Below are 19,108 nucleotides of genomic sequence, written 5' to 3' on the forward strand. Positions count from 1 at the left end.
GCGAGGGGGAGATGTTGTTTTTGATCTGCACTGTCTGTTGTCTCCCAGTGCTGAAGTCAAGGATCCATTTGCAGAGAGGTACAGAGACCCAGGTTTTGGTTAGAACTGAGGGTATGATTGTGTTGAACATTGTGCTGCAATCAATAAACAGCAGCCAGTCTTAGTGTTGCTATTGCCCAGATGATCCAAAGCTGATTCCCAAGAGCCAGTGAGATTTCATTTGTAAAAAGAGCCTGTAGGATCACTGGGGACCGTAATCATCCCAACCACAATCTATTCCGGCTGCTACCATCTGGGAAACAGTACCGCAGCATAAAAGCCAGGACCGATAGGCTCCAGGGCAGCTTCTTCCACCAGGCCACCAGACTGAGTAACTCATGCTGATTTGAGTGTATTCTATGTTACATTGACTGTTCTATTTATTATAAATTACTATGATTGCACATTACACATTTAGACAGAGATGTAACATAAAGATTTTTACTCCTCATGTATGTGAAGGATGTAAGAAATAAAGTCAACTCAATTCAATTCAGTTGTGGTTGTTTGTCTGTCAAACAGGCAAATTGCAGTGGGTCCAGGTCATTGTTTTTGCAGGAATTGATTCTAGCCATGACTGACCTCTCAAAGCACTTAATCACAGGAGATGTGTGTGCAACTGGGCAATAGCCACTGAGAAAGATCACCCTGGTTAAAAATGTAACCAAGGCAAGTACATGTCTGATAGAGCTATTTAGAAAAGCATATAATTCAGACAACCGTAGTAGAATCATTTCAAGCGTGTATAAGGGTTTCTCAAATCTTAAAACACATTTGACTTCTTACATTAAAACAAAATGGGAGAAGGAAGGAGGGATAATAATATCTGAGGAAGACTGGACAATAATATGGAGGTGTCAATGGAAGTGTACCAGTTCACAGAAGTGGAGGGAGTTCAGGTGGAAAAATATGATAAGATATTTTATTACACCCTTTCAGAAATCCCGTTATGATAGTAACCCCGCTGTTTGCTGGAGAAATTGTGGAAATCAAAATGCAAACTATTATCATATTTTCTGGGAACGCCCCATTATCAAAGACTATTGGAGTGGGATACATAATGACCTACAAGACATCTTTAAATGTGAAATACCCTTAGAGAGTAAGACCATATATTTTGGGTATATACGTCAAGAATGGTTGAAAAGAGATAAATATTTAATAAATGTATTGCTGGTGGCTGGTAAAAAGACCCTTACCAGGAAATGGTTATCACAGGAGAGCCCAACTTTAAATGTATGGATGGAAATTACAATGGACGCTTACAAAATGGAGAAGATAACAGCATCTGTTAATTATAAGTTGGAACAATTTTATTCATACTGGAAAAAATGGTTGAACTACATAACACCTCATAAGCCTGATTTTATTCTCACAAGTCAATGAATATGTTGTAAAAAAAAAGATCACTCCTTACTTTGCACATAGTTTTCTTCTTTCGATTGTTCTTTCTTTCCTCTCCTTTCTATAAGTGTATATCTGGAAATGCACAGAAGACTGTGTGTCTTGCAAGACGATTTGGGTATTCCCTAACCGGAAATCTTGGATGAATTATGAGGTCAAGTCCCTTTTGAAGGCTAGAGCTGCGGCTTTTAGGTCCGGGGATACCAGCCAATACACGGAATCCAGGCGTGAACTCTGGAAAGCCATTAAGGGTGACAAGAGGCAATATCGAGCCAAGTTAGAAGCCCAGGATAACCAAAGGGATGCTGGCAGACTATGGCAGGGTTTAAATGAGATCACTGGTGCAAAGAAAATGCTGGGAATATCAATAACTGTGGCGCTTTTCTTCCTGATGAACTTAATGTATTCTACGCAAGATTTGAACAGAAGAGGGCATTCTGCTTCCTCCTGATGAACTGGACCTGGTGGCATCGAGATTCATCGTCACCGAGGAGGACGTTAGAAGGGCCTTCCTGAAGATAAATCCAAGGAAGGTGATAGGTGCACATGGCGTCCCGGGACGGGTTCACCGGGCCTGTGCAAGCAAGCTAGCTGGAGTGTTTGCTGACATCTTCAACTGCTCTTTGCTTCAGTATAAGATCCCCTCGTGTTTTAAGAAGGCAATGATAATCCCGGTGCCGAAGAAGAGCAAGGTGGCATGCCTGAATAACTATTGACCTGTAGCTCTGACAACAATTGCTATGAAGCTCTTTGAGAGATTGGTTATGGCACACATCAACCACAGCCTACCGGTCAACCTCAATGCTTTGCAATTCGCCTACCGGAGCAACAGGTCAACGGCAGATGGCATCTTTCTGGCCCTACATTCCTCCTCCGAACACCTGGAGAATAAAGATGCATACGTAAGGCTCCTTTTCATTGACTACAGCTCTGCCTTTAATACCATCATTCCAAATAAACTGATTTCTAAGCTCCGGAACCTGGGCCTTAGCACTCAGATCTGCAACTGGATCTTCAACTTCCTCAAAGACAGGACCCAGGCTGTAAAAGTAGGGGACAAGCTCTCCTCTACAATCACTCTGAGCACCGGTGCCCCACAAGGCTGTGTACTCAGCCCCCTGCTGTACTCACTGTACACCCATGATTGTGTAGCCAAGTTTCTATCAAACTCAATATATAAGTTTGCTGATGACACCATAATTGTAGGCCGTATCTCAGGTAATGATGAGTTTGAGTACAGAGAGGAAATTAAGAACCTGGTGGCATGGTGCGAAGACAATAACCTATCCCTCAACGTCAGCAAGACGAAGGAATTGGTTGTTGACTTCAGAAGGAGTAGCGGACTGCACGACCTAATTTACATCGGTGGTGCGCAAGTGGAACAGGTCAAAAGCTTTAAGTTTCTCGGGTTCAATATCACAAATGACCTGACTTGGTCCAACCAAGCAGAGTCCACTGCCAGGAATTCCCACCAGCGCCTTTACTTCCTGAGAAAGCTAAAGAAATTTGGTCTGTCCCCTAAAACCCTCACTAATTTTTATAGATGCACCGTAGAAAGCATTCTTCTAGGGTGCATCACAACCTGGTATGGAAATTGTCCTGTCCAAGACTGGAAGAAGCTGCAGAAGATTGTGAACACAGCCCAGCACATCACACAAACCAATCTTCCGTCCATAGACTCACTTTACACCGCAGGCTGTTGGAGCAGTGCTGCCAGGATAATCAAGGACACGACCCACCCAGCCAACACACTTTTCATCCCTCTTCCCTCCGGGAGAAGGCTCATGAGCTTGAAGACTCATACGGCCAGATTTGGGAACAGCTTCTTTCCAACTGTGATAAGACTGCTGAACAGATCCTGACCTGGATCTGGGCCGTACCCTCCAAATATCCAGACTTGCCTCTCGGTTTTTTTTGCACTACCTTACTTTCCATTTTTCTATTTTCTATTTATGATTTATAATTTAAATTTTTAATATTTACTATCAATTTGTACTCCAGGGAGTGCGAACTGCAGAATCAAATATTGCTGTGATGATTGTACGTTCTAGTATCAATTGTTTGGCGACAATAAAGTATAAAGTAAGTAAGTACCTCAGATAAATATTATGTGGAGATTTGTGACAAATGATATATATGATATATATGTACAGTATCTGAAATACATCTTATGGAAAGTTTTGTTTGATGATGAACTTCAATAAAAAATAAATTACCAAAAAAGAGGAAGATCATCCTGCTCTTCTTGGGCACTGGCATGATTGCTGTCTTTTTAAAGCAAGTGGGAAACTCTGACAGCAGCAGTGAAAGTTTGAAGATGTCCTTGAACATTCCCTTTTTAATATATATTCTCCCTTTTAATGCACGTGTAATGCCCTGGTTAAGATTTCCACTGCTATGCTGTGGGGTAGTTTGTATTCGCAGTTTTCTCTAAAAGCAGTGTGCCATGCTGGAAAATGTGCTTTGACTTTGAGTAAGTGCTCATATTGTCCAATCCACCCATTCAGGATTGTGGGATGTGAGAGAAGTTTCTAGAGAGCTGTAGCAAAGAGTTTTCTGAATCATTGTAGTCTGGTTCATGGTCTTTTGGCGTGAGATGTGGCAAAGGGAAGCCCAGAGAGATGCCCGTGGGATTCAATCCGACAGGAAGACGTGATTGCAAGGAGTGCTTCGTGAGATGAAAGAGTCCAAGATGGGAAATTCTACTGGTGATCGGTGATGAGAATTCAGCACCGTGAGTAACGGTTATTCCTAGCATTTGGAAGAGACAAGCCCCAACATCATGGACATATTTAGACTGGTTTAACTGAAGTGAGCCCTTTTATTATTTTTTAAATTTTCTTTCTCTTAATAACTGTTTGATAAAGCTGAAATAGGTAAATAAACTTCCATTATATTTATGCAGTGTACGATCTGTTATTTCTTGCCATCATCTATGGGCAGTATTTACATAGCATTTGCTCAAATCGTGATTCTGTTAATCGGAACGTCCCAACTTTCCTGCTTGGTTGAACCCCAATCATACGGACCCTAGACGTACATTGTTATCGAAGGTGGCCTCCTCACCACTGTCATGTGGCTGTTAGCAGAGTTAGTTATTGAGCTAAGTTTGTATACGAGCCCAGTGAGAGGGTTACATGTGCATAAGAGGCATTGAACTCATCAGGCAGTGAAGCATCACAGCCATTCAGGATATTAGGTTGCATTTTATAGGAAATAATGGCTGGCACTCTCTGTCAGAGCTGATGTGAATTTGATTTTGTTTCTAACCTCAGTTGGAATTCTTCTTTCACCCTTAAAATAACCTTCCATAGGTTGTACTTGGACCTTGTATCATAATGGATCAATGGTCTTGAATGTCACAGACAAGAAATCTGCTCATCCATGGATTCTGGTTTGGGTATGTCCAGTATTTTCTTCAACTCATCCAAGCAGGTGTTGATGAAGTCGATGACAACTCTGGAGTAACCTTTCAGATTCAAAGTTGAACTCCCAAATGTCGTGCAGCCCACTGACTGGACAAAGCAGACCTGTAAGTGCTCCTCCACCTCCCTTGACTATACCTTCTTGGTCCTCACCACAGGTGCTATGGTCTACCTACATGCCGGGAATAGAAATACAGCCAGGTGTCTGTACCTTTCAAAGTGTGGCTGGTATTGATAGTGGTATAACAGTGGTCAAATATGTTTGCTCCTCTGGTTGCATAGGTGATAGGATAGTGGTAGTTGTTTTAGGGACTTCAAGCTGGCCTGGCTGAAGTACCCCTCGATGATAGGGTAGGCATCAGTTTGTGTTGTTTGGTAACTGCTGATTATGGCACTCAGCTGCTCCAGACCCTGTCTCACATTGGTCTGAGGTGGAATTTATACCACTACCAGGATGATGGCTGAAAACTGCCTCGGCAGATAAAATGTATGGTACATGTCCATTAGATCTTCTAGGTCAGATGAGCAAGACAGCCATAACTTTACATCACAATGAGTTCATCATAAAACATCCTCCACCTCCTCTACCTTTAAAAGACTTGGCTAACCTTTGTGCAGAATGGTGAAGCCATCGAGATACAACCTTATACCAAAATGGTGGCTGTGAGCCATGATTCTGTGAAGCAAAGTACACAACAGTCCCTGATGTCTCTCTGCAACTGTAATACTGCTCTGAGGTCTTCAATTTTATTTTCCAGAGACTACATTCACCAGCATAAAAACAAGAAGTGGGGGTCTAAAGCCTCAGCATTTCAACCGTACCTGTAAACCAGCACACTGACACCTCTTCCTATTTCTTAGAGGGGAACCGCACTCAGAACCCGAGTCTGCAGTCCATTTGTGATATTATGTCAGTGCTCAAAAAAAGTTTGGATTTCAGATTTTGCATTTTTCGATAAAAGGCATTCAACCAATATATATAAAAATAAATTAAATATTAGACAAAATTACTGAAGAAGTCTTCATGGGTTCATTGTCCATTCAGAAACCTGATGGTGAAGGAGAAGAAGGGTTCCTGAAACACTGAGTGTGTCTTCATGCTCCTGTACCTCCTCTCTGATGGTAGCAATGAGAAGAGGGCATGTCCCTGGTGATGAGAGTCCTTAAATAATGGATACTGCCTTTTTGAGGCATCACTCATAGAACATAGACCATAGAACATAGAATAGTACCGCACAGTACAGGCCCTTTGGCCCACAATGTTGTGCCGACCCTCAAACCCTGCCTCCGATATACCCCCCCACCACCTTAAATTCCTCCATGTACCTGTCTAGTGGTCTCTTAAATTTCACTAGTGTATCTGCCTCCACCACTGACTTAGGCAGTGCATTGCACACACCAACCACTCTCTGAGTAAAAAAACCTTCCTCTAATATCCCCCTTGAACTTCCCACCCCTTACCTTACAGCCATGTCCTCTTGTATTGAGCAGTGGTGCCCTGGGGAAGAGGCGCTGGCTATCCACTCTATCTATTCCTCTTAATATCTTGTACACCTCTATCATGTCTCCTCTCATCCTCCTTCTCTCCAAAGAGTAAAGCCCTAGCGCCCTTAATCTCTGATCATAATCCATACTCTCTAAACCAGGCAGCATCCTGGTAAATCTCCTCTGTACCCTTTCCAATGCTTCCACATCCTTCCTATAGTGAGGCGACCAGAACTGGACACAGTACTCCAAGTGTGGCCTAACCAGAGATTTATAGAGTTGCATCATTACCTTGTGACTCTTAAACTCTATACCACGACTTATGAAAGCTAACACCCCATAAGCTTTCTACCCTATCTACCTGTGAGGCAACTTTCAGGGATCTGTGGACATGTACCCCCAGGTCCCTCTGCTCCTCCACACTACCAAGTATCCTGCCATTTACTTTGTACTCTGCCTTGGAATTTGTCCTTCCAAAGTGTACCGCCTCACACTTCTCCGGGTTGAACTCCATTTGTCACTTCTCAGCCCACTTCTGCATCCTATCGATGTCTCTCTGCAATCTTTGACAATCCTCTACACTATCAACAACACCACCAACATTTCTGTCATCTGCAAACTTGCCGACCCACCCTTCTACCCCCACATCTAGGTCGTTAATAAAAATCACAAAAAGTAGAGGTCCCAGAACCGATCCTTGTGGGACACCACTAGTCAGAACCCTCCAATCCGAATGTACTCCCTCCACCATGACCCTCTGCCTTCTGCAGGCAAGGCAATTCTGAATCCACCTGGCCAAACTTCCCTGGATCCCATGCCTTCTGACTTTCTGGATAAGCCCACCATGTGGAACCTTGTCAAATGCCTTATTAAAATCCATGTAGATCACATCCACTGCACTACCCTCATCTATATGCCTGGTCACCTCCTCAAAGAACTCTATCAGGCTTGTTAAACATGATCTGCCCTTCACAAAGCCATGCTACTTGTCCCTGAGCAGACCATGATTCTCTAAATGCCCATAGATCCTATCTCTAAGAATCTTTTCCAACAGCTTTCCCAACACAGACGTAGGACTCACTGGTCTATAATTACCCGGACTATCCCTACTACCTTTTTTGAACAAGGGAACAACATTCGCCTCCCTCCAATCCTACGGTACATTCCCATGGATAACGAGGACATAAAGATCCTAGCCAGAGGCTCAGCAATCTCTTCCCTCGCCTCGTGGAGCAGCCTGGGGAATATTCCGTCAGGCCCCGGGGACTTATCTGTCCTAATGTATTTTAACAACTCCAACACCTCCTCTCCCTTAATATCAACATGCTCCAGAACATCAACCTTACTCATATTGCCCTCACCATCATCAAGTTCCCTCTCATTGGTGAATACCAAAGAGAAGTATTCATTGAGGGCCTCACTCACTTCCACAGCATCCAGGCACATCTTTCCACCTTTATCTCTAATTAGTCCTACCTTCACTCCTGTCATCCTTTTGTTCTTCACATAATTGAAGAATGCCTTGGGGTTTTCCTTTACCCTACTCGCCAAGGGCTTCTCATGCCCCCTTCTTGCTCTCCTCAGCCCCTTCTTAAGCTCCTTTTTTGCTACCCTATATTCCTCAATAGACCCATCTGATCCTTGCTTCCTAAACCTCATGTATGATGCCTTCTTCCACCTGACTAGATTTTCCACTTCACTTGTCACCCATGGTTCCTTCACCCTACCATTCATTATCTTCCTCACCAGGACAAATTTATCCCTAACATCCAGCAAGAGATCTCTAAACATCGACCACATGTCCATAGTACATTTCCTAGCAAAAACATCATCCCAATTCACACCTGCAAGTTTTAGCCTTATAGCCTCATAATTTGCCCTCCCCAATTAAAAATGTTCATGTCCACTCTGATTCTATCGTTTTCCATGATAATGCTAAAGGCCAGGGAGCGGTTGTCACTGTCCCCCAGATGCTCACCTGCTGAGAAATCTGTGACCTGACCCGGTTCATTACCTAATACTGGATCTAGTATGGTATTCCCCCTAGTTGGCCTGTCAACATACTGTGACAGGAATCCGCCCAGGACACACTTAACAAACTCTGCCCCGTCTAAACCATTGAAACTAATCAGGTGCCAATCAATATTAGAGAAGTTAAAGTCACCCATGATAACAACCCTGTTATTTTTGCACCTTTCCAAAATCTGCCTCCCAATCTGCTCCTTGGTATCTCTGCTGCTACCAGGGGGCCTATAGAATACTCCCAATAGAGTAACTGCTCCCTTCCTGTTCCTGACTTCCACTTATACTGACACAAAAGAGGACCTGCTACATTACCCACCCTTTCTGTAGCTGTAATAGCATCCCTGACCAATAATGCCACCCCTCCTCCCCTTGCCCCCACCATCCCTTTTAAAGCACTGAAATCCAGGAATATTGAGATGTTCTTGATGCTGGGGAGGGTAGTACCCATGATGGAGCTGACTGAGTTTACAACTTTCTGCACCTAATTTCAATTCTGTGCAGTGACCCCCCACCCCCACATACCAGATGGTGATGTAGCCAGTTAGAATGAAGGTACATTGTGAGTGTCTTTGGTGACATACCAATTTTCCTCAAACTCCTAATGAAATATAAGCAACTGCTGTTGCGCAATTCATCGATATGCTGGGCCAGGATAGTGATGGAAAAGGATAAGGCAGGTAGACAGGTCCACAGATAGTTTATGGTCCTAAACTAAAGCAGGGCTCATTTTGAGCAAATTGAACAGGATCTAGCAGAGATCAATTGGGAGAGCCTGTGTAAAGGGAAAGGGACAAATAGCAAGTGGGAGACTTTTAAGAGTCCGGAACAGCATGGTTCTGTTTAAGGCGAACGTTAAACCTGGACGGTTTAGGGTATCTACCTGAGGAGAGATATTGAAGTTGTGGTCAAGAGAAAGAAGGAAGGACTTATTGGATTGAGGAAATCAGGAACAAGTGAATTCCTACATAAGTATAAAACAGATGCAGAGTACTCTTAAGAGGGAAATCAAGAAGACCAAGAGATGGTATGAGATGGATCTGGCAGCTAAGCTTAAGGAGAACACTAAGAGGCGCTATAGCTATATTAAGGTGGTTAGGGAGAGAGTAGTTAGAGATTAGTAGGTAATGGGTGGGATTTTTAATGAATATTTCTACTCAATGTTTACTGAGGAGAAAATCTGGTTTCTTAAGAGATAAGGGAAACACATGTAGATGTTTTGGAGAACATTCATATTACCATAGAGTGTTACTGTATTTGCAACATTACATTAAGGAGTCTACATCATCAGGCCCTGACAGACTCATGCTCAGACTCTGTGGAAAGCTCAAGCAGAAACTGCAGAGATATTTGCTTCATTGTTCTCCACTGTAACACTACCTGAAAGCTGAAAGTAGCTAATGTCATTGTGCTAGGAAGGGTAATAAGGACAAGCCAGTCTGCTTGACATCAGTGGTAGGGAAGGTACTGGAAGGTATTCTGATGGACGGGTTTTACCAGTATTTGGATAGACAGAGCCTGATTAGAAGTAATTGACAAGGCTTTGTGTGTGGAAGGTAATGTTTACCAAAACCAAGAAAATCTACAGATGCTGGAAATCCAAGCGACACCCACAAAATGCTGGAGGAACTCAGCAGACTAGGCAGCATCTATAGAAAAAAAGTAGTTGATGTTTTGGGCCAAAATCCTTCAGATGCTTCCTGAGTTCCTCCAGCATTTTGTGAGTGTTTATCAAATCTTGGTTACCAATTACCTGAAGATTTAACCAAAAAGGCAGATGACAGTAGGACAGTAGGTGTTATCTGTTTGAATTTTCACAAGGCCTTTGAAAAGGTCCTAAATAGCAGGCTCTTCTGGTAGGTTAGGTCTCATGGAATCCAAGGAGAGCTAGTTTGCTGGATTCAAAATTGGCTAGAAGCTAGGAAACAAGGGCTGTTGGTTGAAGGTTGTTTCTTGCAATGGAGATCTGTGACTAGTGGTATGCTTCAGGATTCGGTTTTGGACCACTTGTTATTAGTTATTTAAATGGATGCCACAGTACTTAGCATTTAGCACACTCTATTACAGCTTGGGGCATTGGAGTTTGGAGTTCAATACTGATATCATCTGTAAGGTGTCCATACAATCCTCTCTGTGAAATGCATGGGCTTTCTTTGGTGCTCTGGTTTCCTCCCAGTCCAAAGATATAATGGTAAGTTAATTAGCTAATGTAAAATTGTGCAGCAATTAGACTAGGGTTATATCAAGAATTGCTGGACAGTGTGGCTTGAAGATCCTATTCTATGCTGTATCTGAATAAATACGGTATATACATACATATAATTGAATTGAATGTGAATGCACAAGGCTTGATCAGCAAGTTTGTAGATTATCTGAAATCATAGAGCAAAGATTAATGGATTTCAATACAGATAAGTATGAAGTGGTGTAATTTGGAAAGTCAAACCAGAGTTGGATGGACTATGATTGGTACAACACCAGGGACTGAAAGTGAACAGAGTTATTTAGGATCCCAAGTGCAGAGTTCATTCTAAGTGGTGTATCAGTCAGGGCATTGTGTACTGGAGTTAAGACATTATGTTTTCACAGGTGAGGCTGCATTTGGAGTACTGTGTAGTTTTCTCTGTTACAGGAAAGATGTGGATAAAATGGAACGAGTGCAGAAAAGACTTATGAGGATGTTGCCAGGACTGGAGGCCATGTGTTATAGGGAGAGGTTGGCCAGGTGAGATTAACGTAAACACCAGGAATTCTGCAGATGCTGGAAATTCAAGCAACACACATCAAAGTTGCTGGTGAATGCAGCAGGCCAGGCAGCATCAGTCCTGATGAAGGGTCTCGGCCCAAAATGTCGACTGTACCTCTTCCTAGAGATGCTGCCTGGCCTGCTGCGTTCACCGGCAACTTTGATGTGTGTGGCCAGGTGAGAGGTGACTTTATCGAAGTTTATCAAATTATGAGAGCCATAAGAGTGATGGCAGGGACATTCTTTTCCCCAGCTATCGTGGAGTCCAAAACTGGCCACATAGATTGAGGGTGAGAAGGGTAAGATTTAAAAGTGATCTGAGAGGCAACTTTTTCATGCGGAGGGCGATGTGCAAATGGAATGAGCTGCCAGAGGAAGTGGCTGAGGCAGGTACATTGGTATCATTTAAGAAGCACTTGGACAGGAACACAGGCAGAGGGGCCTGAAGGGTTATAGGGCAAAAGCAAGGTTTTGGGAGTAGCTTTGTGGACAATTTTGCTGTAGTGGACTTGTTGGGCAAAGAGCTTGTATCCCTGCTGTACTGCTCCATGACTAAGTCTGTGCATGAGTTAACGATGTCCTTCAACCTCCTGCCTAGTGGGGCTCATTGCTGTAGATCACACTGTCCAATCATGGCAACACCCAAAGTCTACACACTTCTTCCAGCTCTATTAGAGGCCAGTTCAGGTAATGGGAGGATCAAGGTTTGCTCAGACTCTTCTCTTCCTTGCAACATTGTATGGAGGTTGCAAAGATGGAATAAGGGATGACGGGCATTGCTTAAAAGTGAAGTGGCTGTGGAGGCCAAGCCTATACATATATTTAAGGCAGAAGATGATAGAATCTTGATGGGTCAGGGCAGGAAGGGACACGGGGAGAAGGCAGGAGATGGGGGCTGAGAAGAAAATTGAGTCAGTCATGATGAAATAGTGGAGCAGAACCGATGGGCCAAATGGCCTAATTGTGCTCCAATATCTTATGGTCTTATGAAGGTGCTGAGGTATGATCAGCACAAGGACAGGTAAGAAGAAGACATTGATTTGATTGGACAAAGAACCAGAGGTAATGTAGGCAATCATCTACCCATTCCAGGGAAAAGGAATTAGATGAAATAGGAAAATGGGGAAATCTATAGAGGAGTGGGAGTAATAAGAGCATTTTATCTCGGAACTGCTGAGGAGTTAACAGGTCAACATCCTTTTCCTCCTGCTGTCAGTTCACTGAGCTCCAGAGGCTGTGAGGCTGATGAATGAGCTGGTGATGTCAGTCTACAAAAGTTTAGTCTTTCTAGTGGTATACAAGATTCAAAGTAGAAAATGCTGAAGCGGTATTTTTTAAAATTAATTTTTGATTTTATTACTGAAATGTGTGGTGATATTCCAATATAAAAATCCGATGTCTAAGATTCACATCATTAATTTGAAATAACTATATACCATACAGAACGCTGCAGCAATCCCAGGGTTTGGTGCCTTTCCATACAACCCTGACTTCATCATTAAATACTTACATAAGTTATTTAATAATAATGCAGTTTATCATCTTTGGCATGAGGTTCAGTGGCACTAAAATACAGCCATGTCAGATACAAATATTCGTACAAAATATATTAATTTTTTTTGTTTTTTTTGCTTCACAATATTTTTGTAAACAAAGTAGGTGTGAATGCTGTCATAGAGAGAAGGCAATGGCCAGCAAGCACATTACATGGAAGACATCACCTTGTAACCAGCTGGACAGGTCAATATGTAGGATTAACAAGTTGCCCTCTGTCCTTCACTTGGCTGCTCACAGAATTCACTCTCCTGTGACTGCTCTCATGGCAGGGTGGAATGTGAGACACTGATCCCAGCTCATGCGCCTTTCCGGGATGGGTTTCCCTAATAATTTGGGCCACCGACGCAATGACATCACAGGGCCATTCCCAACCTGTATCTGTACCCAGGATACCTCAGTGGAGTGTAGTTGGTCCATGCTTAGACCCAAAAGTGAATGAAGGGACAGCTGTAGGTTCGAAACTTGGATGTAACCCTATCCGTCCTCATTTCGTTACTTGGAAATGTGTCATTGTGGCAGAAACCAGCTGCCAGTCTGCCCCACGCCCTAAGCTCAGCACCCCTTGTGTGGCAATGCTCAGGGGACCAGACCCACTGTGAATATGTGACTGCAGAATACAGCTACTTGTCAGTCCTGCTCCTGCTGAGTCCAGGAATGGATTGGCAACTGTTCAGGGAGGGATGGACAGATGCCATGACCACACAGATTCTCACTGATGCAGGCAGAATCCCTATTCCAAATCTGGGCTGGGGTTGGGCAATGGGGAAATGACCAGGGAACAGTGGAACCATACCATCCACCCTTCCCCCTCCCACTGGACTGCCTAAATCAGGAGGCCAGACTTGCAGAGGCACAAAATGGTTCATTTCTCACTGTGCAGTTGGAGGTGGTGATCTTCTGTTATGGGGTATTTTGCTTGGGGAGGAGCACTCTGTGGTAGATTCTGTGGTGTCCTGCACTAGTGGACCACAAGCACTTTAGTCCTTTTTAAGAATGCTTTCACTCAGGAAGGTGTAGATAATATTGCAGAACTGCTGATAACATCCCCCTCTGAACACACAAAGCCTCAATTGTCAACAGAGCATCCTTTCAATGTGTTGTGGAATCTTGACAGAATGCTAAGGCCTGGGGTAGTGAAGCTACGGTGAGGGGTTTTCTCCAAGTCAGCTCCAATTCAAGGTTTGGTTGGAAGAAGTTGTCAGTCACGAGGAAAGCTATATACACATTGATCAAAAAATGCACAGGAGGTACTGAAGGAGGGAAATGAGACATAAACGTGGAGGATGGCGACACAGAAATCACATCCCTTGCTGGCAGAAATGACAAGGGAAGTTCAAGAGACATTTTTAGTCATAGCAAAGATTTAGTTAAATTGCACAAAGTTTAAAGCTGAAACAGAACTTGTTAAAATAAAGAATAATTTACAGCATTATGTACAGTATATATTATACGGTCTAGTGCTAGATATTTGTAATTATATTTATTAATGCTGCTGTGAAGCTTTTATGCTTGGCAGTTGTGTAAAAATACTGCCTTCTATAACACCAATGTGCCCATCCCAGAATGGAACTTCACAACACTTTAGATAGTCTGGATTAATTTGAGAGTGTCTCCTGCCACTCAGGGAAGCTTCACACACGGCACAAAGACTAGCTCAGCTCTTCTTGTGTGTATAACCTTCAAATGTTATAGCAGCTTATGGATATGATGCATTCAAGGCCACATTTCCCTTTTTTCATAAAAATCATATTCTGACTCCATACTTTATGCAGGAATTGTTCACATTTTCCTTGGTTTTGTCCTGGTTCCACATTGGCAGTAAGGAGTTAAAGGTTTGCGAAACCTGAAGGCCTTTATATTACACAGAGGTCCGCCATCATCTGGTAGATGTCGTTCTCATATGAGGATTTCCACCATCTCGTTGTCTGATGAATCTTGGCTTTTAACAGTGCTGAGACTCACCTGGTTTGGTGTCTGCAGCAGATCTACGGATATCAAATGCACAGGATGAATACGTGTCAGTGGTGTCAGTGCCTTTTAAAAATTAATTTATTAGTTCTATGAATTCCCTTCCCTTCATCATCACAGCTTTCTGGATCCCCTGCATCCCACCTAAACCAGTGAGCTGGAATTACTTGGGATAATGTGAAGAGTGAGAAATGGCAATCGGCACTCTCCAGTTTAAAGAGATTCTACAGAAACAATGAGTCACCTGCCAGATTCCTCATATCACTGAAACACTAGCCTTCCCTTCTCTCCTCTCCCTGTTCGCTGAAAACCACACATACTCACCTACTGAACTGGTCATAGGTTTGTTAGCCCGTGAGCTGCCTGAGCTCTCGTTGTCCTGTGAGCCTCCCGGGGCTGACTGTATTGCTTCGGCCATTTTCTCAGTCTGTGTGCTGCCGTCTCTGCTCCCATGTTTAGTGTGTGACATTGGAGGATGAGAGTCTGAAGCCACACTCTGATCCTCGATGCAGCCTTTGTTTACAGCACCTGAAAGATGGAAAGGTCTGCTGAATATTGAGTCCTTTACTTCAGCATTTGCAAAATGCAAGGCTTACGCTTTGTGTTCCCGTGGTGTTTACAGGTCACACAAAATACGTTGGAGGGATGAGGCAGGCCAGGCAGCATCTATAGATATGAAAGGAAGGGAGATGAATCTAGAATGCAGTGGGGCGGGGGGGGGGTGGTTAAGGAGTACAAGCAAAAATGTGATAGGTGAAGCCAGGTGGGTGGAGGAGGGGGAATGAACTAAAAGGTGATAAGTGGAAAAGGCCAAGGACCAATGATGGAGTCTGATAGGAGGAGAGGAGAGTGGACCATGGGGGAAAGGGAAAGGGGAGGAGCACCGTGTGATAGGCAGGTGAGGAGAAGAGGTAAGATGGGAGCCACAGTGGGGAATGGGAAAAAAGAGAAGGTGGGGGGAGTGAAAACTTACTGGAAGATAGAGAAACTGATGTTCATGTCATCAGGCTGGAGGCTACCCAGATGGAATATGAGGTTTTAGTCCTTCAACCTGAGAGTAGCCTCTTTGTTGCAGGAGAAGAGGCCACGGACCAACGTGTTGGAATGGGAATGGGGTTGGAATTAAATGGTTGGTCACCATTTGAAATCTGAGAAGTATGGGCTTATGACCCAATTGGTCAGATTTGTAAGGTGCTCTGAAGCTGACTTGTTTGAGAGACAGTGAACCTCAGTCAAACTGGCAGGTCTGCAGAGGCATCAAGCCCTTACATTGCACATCATTCATTTGCCAAAGCTTCAGTACCTTTCAAACCAATGGGCTGGTCAATGTCCAGATTCTGGTGATAAATGGAATTAGTGTAAGATATCCACTCCACTCAGTGCAAACTCCCTGTTATCCTCCCTAAAATGTTGTCAGTGACTGGGGAACTTGGTCAGTCTTCAGAGAAGACAAACTTAGACTTCCGCCCAGTTATACTCACCCCCATCATTGCAAAGTACTTTGAGGATTGGTTCTAGCACATGTGAAATCTTGTCTGCCCACTACCCTGGACCCCCATCAATTTGCCTATTGCACCAACAGGTCAACAGAGGATGCCATCTCCACGGCACTTCATTCTGCCCCGACCCACCTGGACAGCCCCAACTCTTACGTCAGAATGCTGTTCATTGACTTTACTTCGGCATTCAATATTGTGACTCCCTCCAAGCTGATGGCCAAACTTTGCCAGCTTGGTATCAGCTAACCCCTCTGCAATTGGACCCTGGACTTTCTGACTAACAGACCCAAATCAGTTAAGTTAGACAACCTCTCCTCCTCCACTCTCACCCTGAACACTGGCATGCCACAAGGCTGTGTGCTGAGCCCTCTTCTGTACTCCCTTTTCAGCTATGACTGCATTCCTGTACATGGTTCTAACTCCATAGTCAAGTTCGCAGACGACACCATGGTGGTTGGTCTGATCAGAGGGGATGACAAGACGGCCTACAGGGATGAGGTCCAGCACCTGACCGCTTGGTGTGCCGACAACAACCTGGCCCATAACACCCAGAAGACCAAGGAGATCATTGTGGACTTCAGGCATGCTAGGAGCCACACTCATGTCCCCACCTACATCAACGGAGCTGTAGTGGTGCACATATCAAGCTTCAAATTCTTTGGTGTCCACAGTTCCGAGGATCTCACCTGGTCCCTGAACTCCCCCATCCTGATCAAAAAAGGCACAACAGTGCCTTTATTCCCTGCGGAGCATGAAGAAAGCTCACCTCTGTCCCAGGATACTGATGGACTTTTACCGCTGTACCATTGAGAACATACTCACCAACTGCATCTCAGTGTGGTATGGCAATTCCCCCGTATCGCACCGCCAAGCACTCCAGCATGTGGTGAAAACTGCTTAGCTGATTATCGGCAACCAATTGCCCACCATTGAGAACATCTACCATAAACACCGCCTGGGCAGGGCGAAAAGCATTGTCAAGGATGCATCTCACCCTAACCATGAACTTCTTACTCTCCTCTCATCTGGTAGGCACTACAGGAGCCTCTGCTCCCACACCAGCAGGCACAGGAAGAGCTTCTTCCCTGAGGCTGTGACCCTGCTGAACCTCACATCACAGTGCTAAGCAGTATTACACCCATATTGTACTATCTCAGTATTTTTATATTTGTGTGCTGTAGCACTTACTTTTTATTTGCAGTTATTTTGTAAATAACACTATTCTTTGCATTTCTGGTCAGATGCTAACTGCACTTCATTGGCTTTGTATCTGTACTCAGCACAATGACAATAAAGTTGAATCTAATCTAATCTTAAGGCAGTGACTGACTTGCCAAACAGATCAGTTCAGTGAAGCTGACTAAAACAACAATGCAGAACTGCCCTGATCAGAACTCGGAGCTCCAGTATCTGTGGCTTGGGGTTCAGACACACAACCTGACATTGATCCATTACAAAATGCCTCAAGTGAAGTAACCAAAGTTACCTGGTGGTAATTTACCTGAGCTGCCATGGATCGCCTTGTCATCCCTGTCACTGGTCAGGGATATCCCTGTGGACAGGGCAATGGAGGGCACTGACCGAGCTGGTCGCAGTGCCAGTTGCTCAGGCTTCATCTGGTCTTTTCTGGAGCGCTGTTGGAGGACCTTGATGATGGCATCCTTCTCCAGGATCTGTGCATGCAGGGCTTTAATCCTGAGTGCAAGAAGAGGTCATTACTCACAGCTCTCTTGACCAAACCAGAGGTCTGCACTAACACAGACACCTTCACCGATGGCTGCCTATTCCTGCTATCAATTCATGACCAGTTGCTCAAAGTAAAATCCCTCCCACATCTTCTCGACGCTGATAACCCAGAGTGATTTACAGATTCAGCAAAGTAACACAGAAGGTCAGGCTGTGGAGATGGGTCAGACAGCAAGAGAGGGAAGGGTCTCGGCCTGAAACGTCGACTGCACCTCTTCCTAGAGATGCTGCCTGGCCTGCTGCGTTCACCAGCAACTTTTATGTGTGTTCCTCAGTCAGTAATGGTCACTGGCTTTGGGACAATCAGACTTGGCTGAGACAGGCAGAGCAGGACAAGGGCACAGAATGGTTGCTGTCAACAGTTCAATTGGGTTACACCATCCTGAGGTAGCTGTGGCTCCAGATATTCCCAGAACCATAGCACCAGCAGATTCCCTCGCTGGTCAATTCCTGCATGTAAACAGTAGCAGGGAGCCAGGGGAGATGTCTGATTGCCTGGTATAGGACCACAATTATCCTCAGAGTATTGTGGCCAAACTGTACCCAGGAGCACTGCTATGTCACCACCACCCTGAACACTGCCTCACATCTAACCTCTTCCTATTGGAACATGCTTCACTAGTCCAGGCTCCATTACAAAGCCCAAATCCATTGGAATCCCCGTCCCCAAGTTCAGCTCCACTCTTCCTGTTGCTGCTATGTAAATCAGTACCTGTTCTCCATCTCTTGGTGCCGATGATTGGTCACAATAACCTCGCCGTTCTCGTAGTAAACACATTTCTCCAGAGAGCTCCCATTGAAGCTGTTGTTGGGTGAATGGTGAGGGGAATGATTGATTATAGTGGTGTCTCTGCGGAAATAAAGAAAACTATTCAGTTCCCCTGAAGAGAGAAGCTGAAGCTGGCTATTGTTGTTTGGTTGTTTAGTCGAGTCTGACTCTTCATGATCTCATGAACCATAGGGTCCTTAGTGTTTTCATGGCAAAATACAAAAGTAGATTGCCAGGCCTTCCTTCCGCGCAGATACTGCTGCTGCTTAGGTTGGGACCTGGCTGGGTTTGAACTCGGGACCATCTGCCTTGAAGTCCAGTGCTGATGCCACTACACCACCAGCCGGCTAGCAGGTACACAAATTATGATAGGTGGGAGGCTCCACAACGACCATGAACTAGAATGGTGCAACCTAGTGGGGTTGCTACCTCACTTTTCCAGGCACCA

At 44.4% G+C, this 19,108-nt stretch overlaps 1 protein-coding gene across 5 annotated transcripts in view; it reads right to left on the minus strand.

Annotated features, from left to right (window-relative positions):
- Positions 1-12,451: 12,451 nt before the first annotated feature.
- The window catches only part of amotl2a (angiomotin like 2a), a 47,109-nt gene continuing 40,452 nt past the window's right edge, over positions 12,452-19,108 (minus strand). For 4 of the 5 annotated variants that reach the window (XM_072255835.1, XM_072255837.1, XM_072255836.1 and 1 more), the window contains exons 9-12: positions 18,604-18,741; positions 17,647-17,840; positions 14,971-15,174; positions 12,452-14,663 (exon numbers count right to left, since the gene is read on the minus strand). In XM_072255835.1, coding sequence (XP_072111936.1) covers positions 14,575-14,663; positions 14,971-15,174; positions 17,647-17,840; positions 18,604-18,741 — 625 coding nt within the window. In that variant the 3' untranslated portion in view covers positions 12,452-14,574. The other variant, XM_072255840.1, reaches the window with a different exon arrangement.

Source organism: Mobula birostris, chromosome 4 (assembly GCF_030028105.1).
Source record: "Mobula birostris isolate sMobBir1 chromosome 4, sMobBir1.hap1, whole genome shotgun sequence".
Classification (NCBI taxonomy): Eukaryota; Metazoa; Chordata; class Chondrichthyes; order Myliobatiformes; family Myliobatidae; genus Mobula; species Mobula birostris.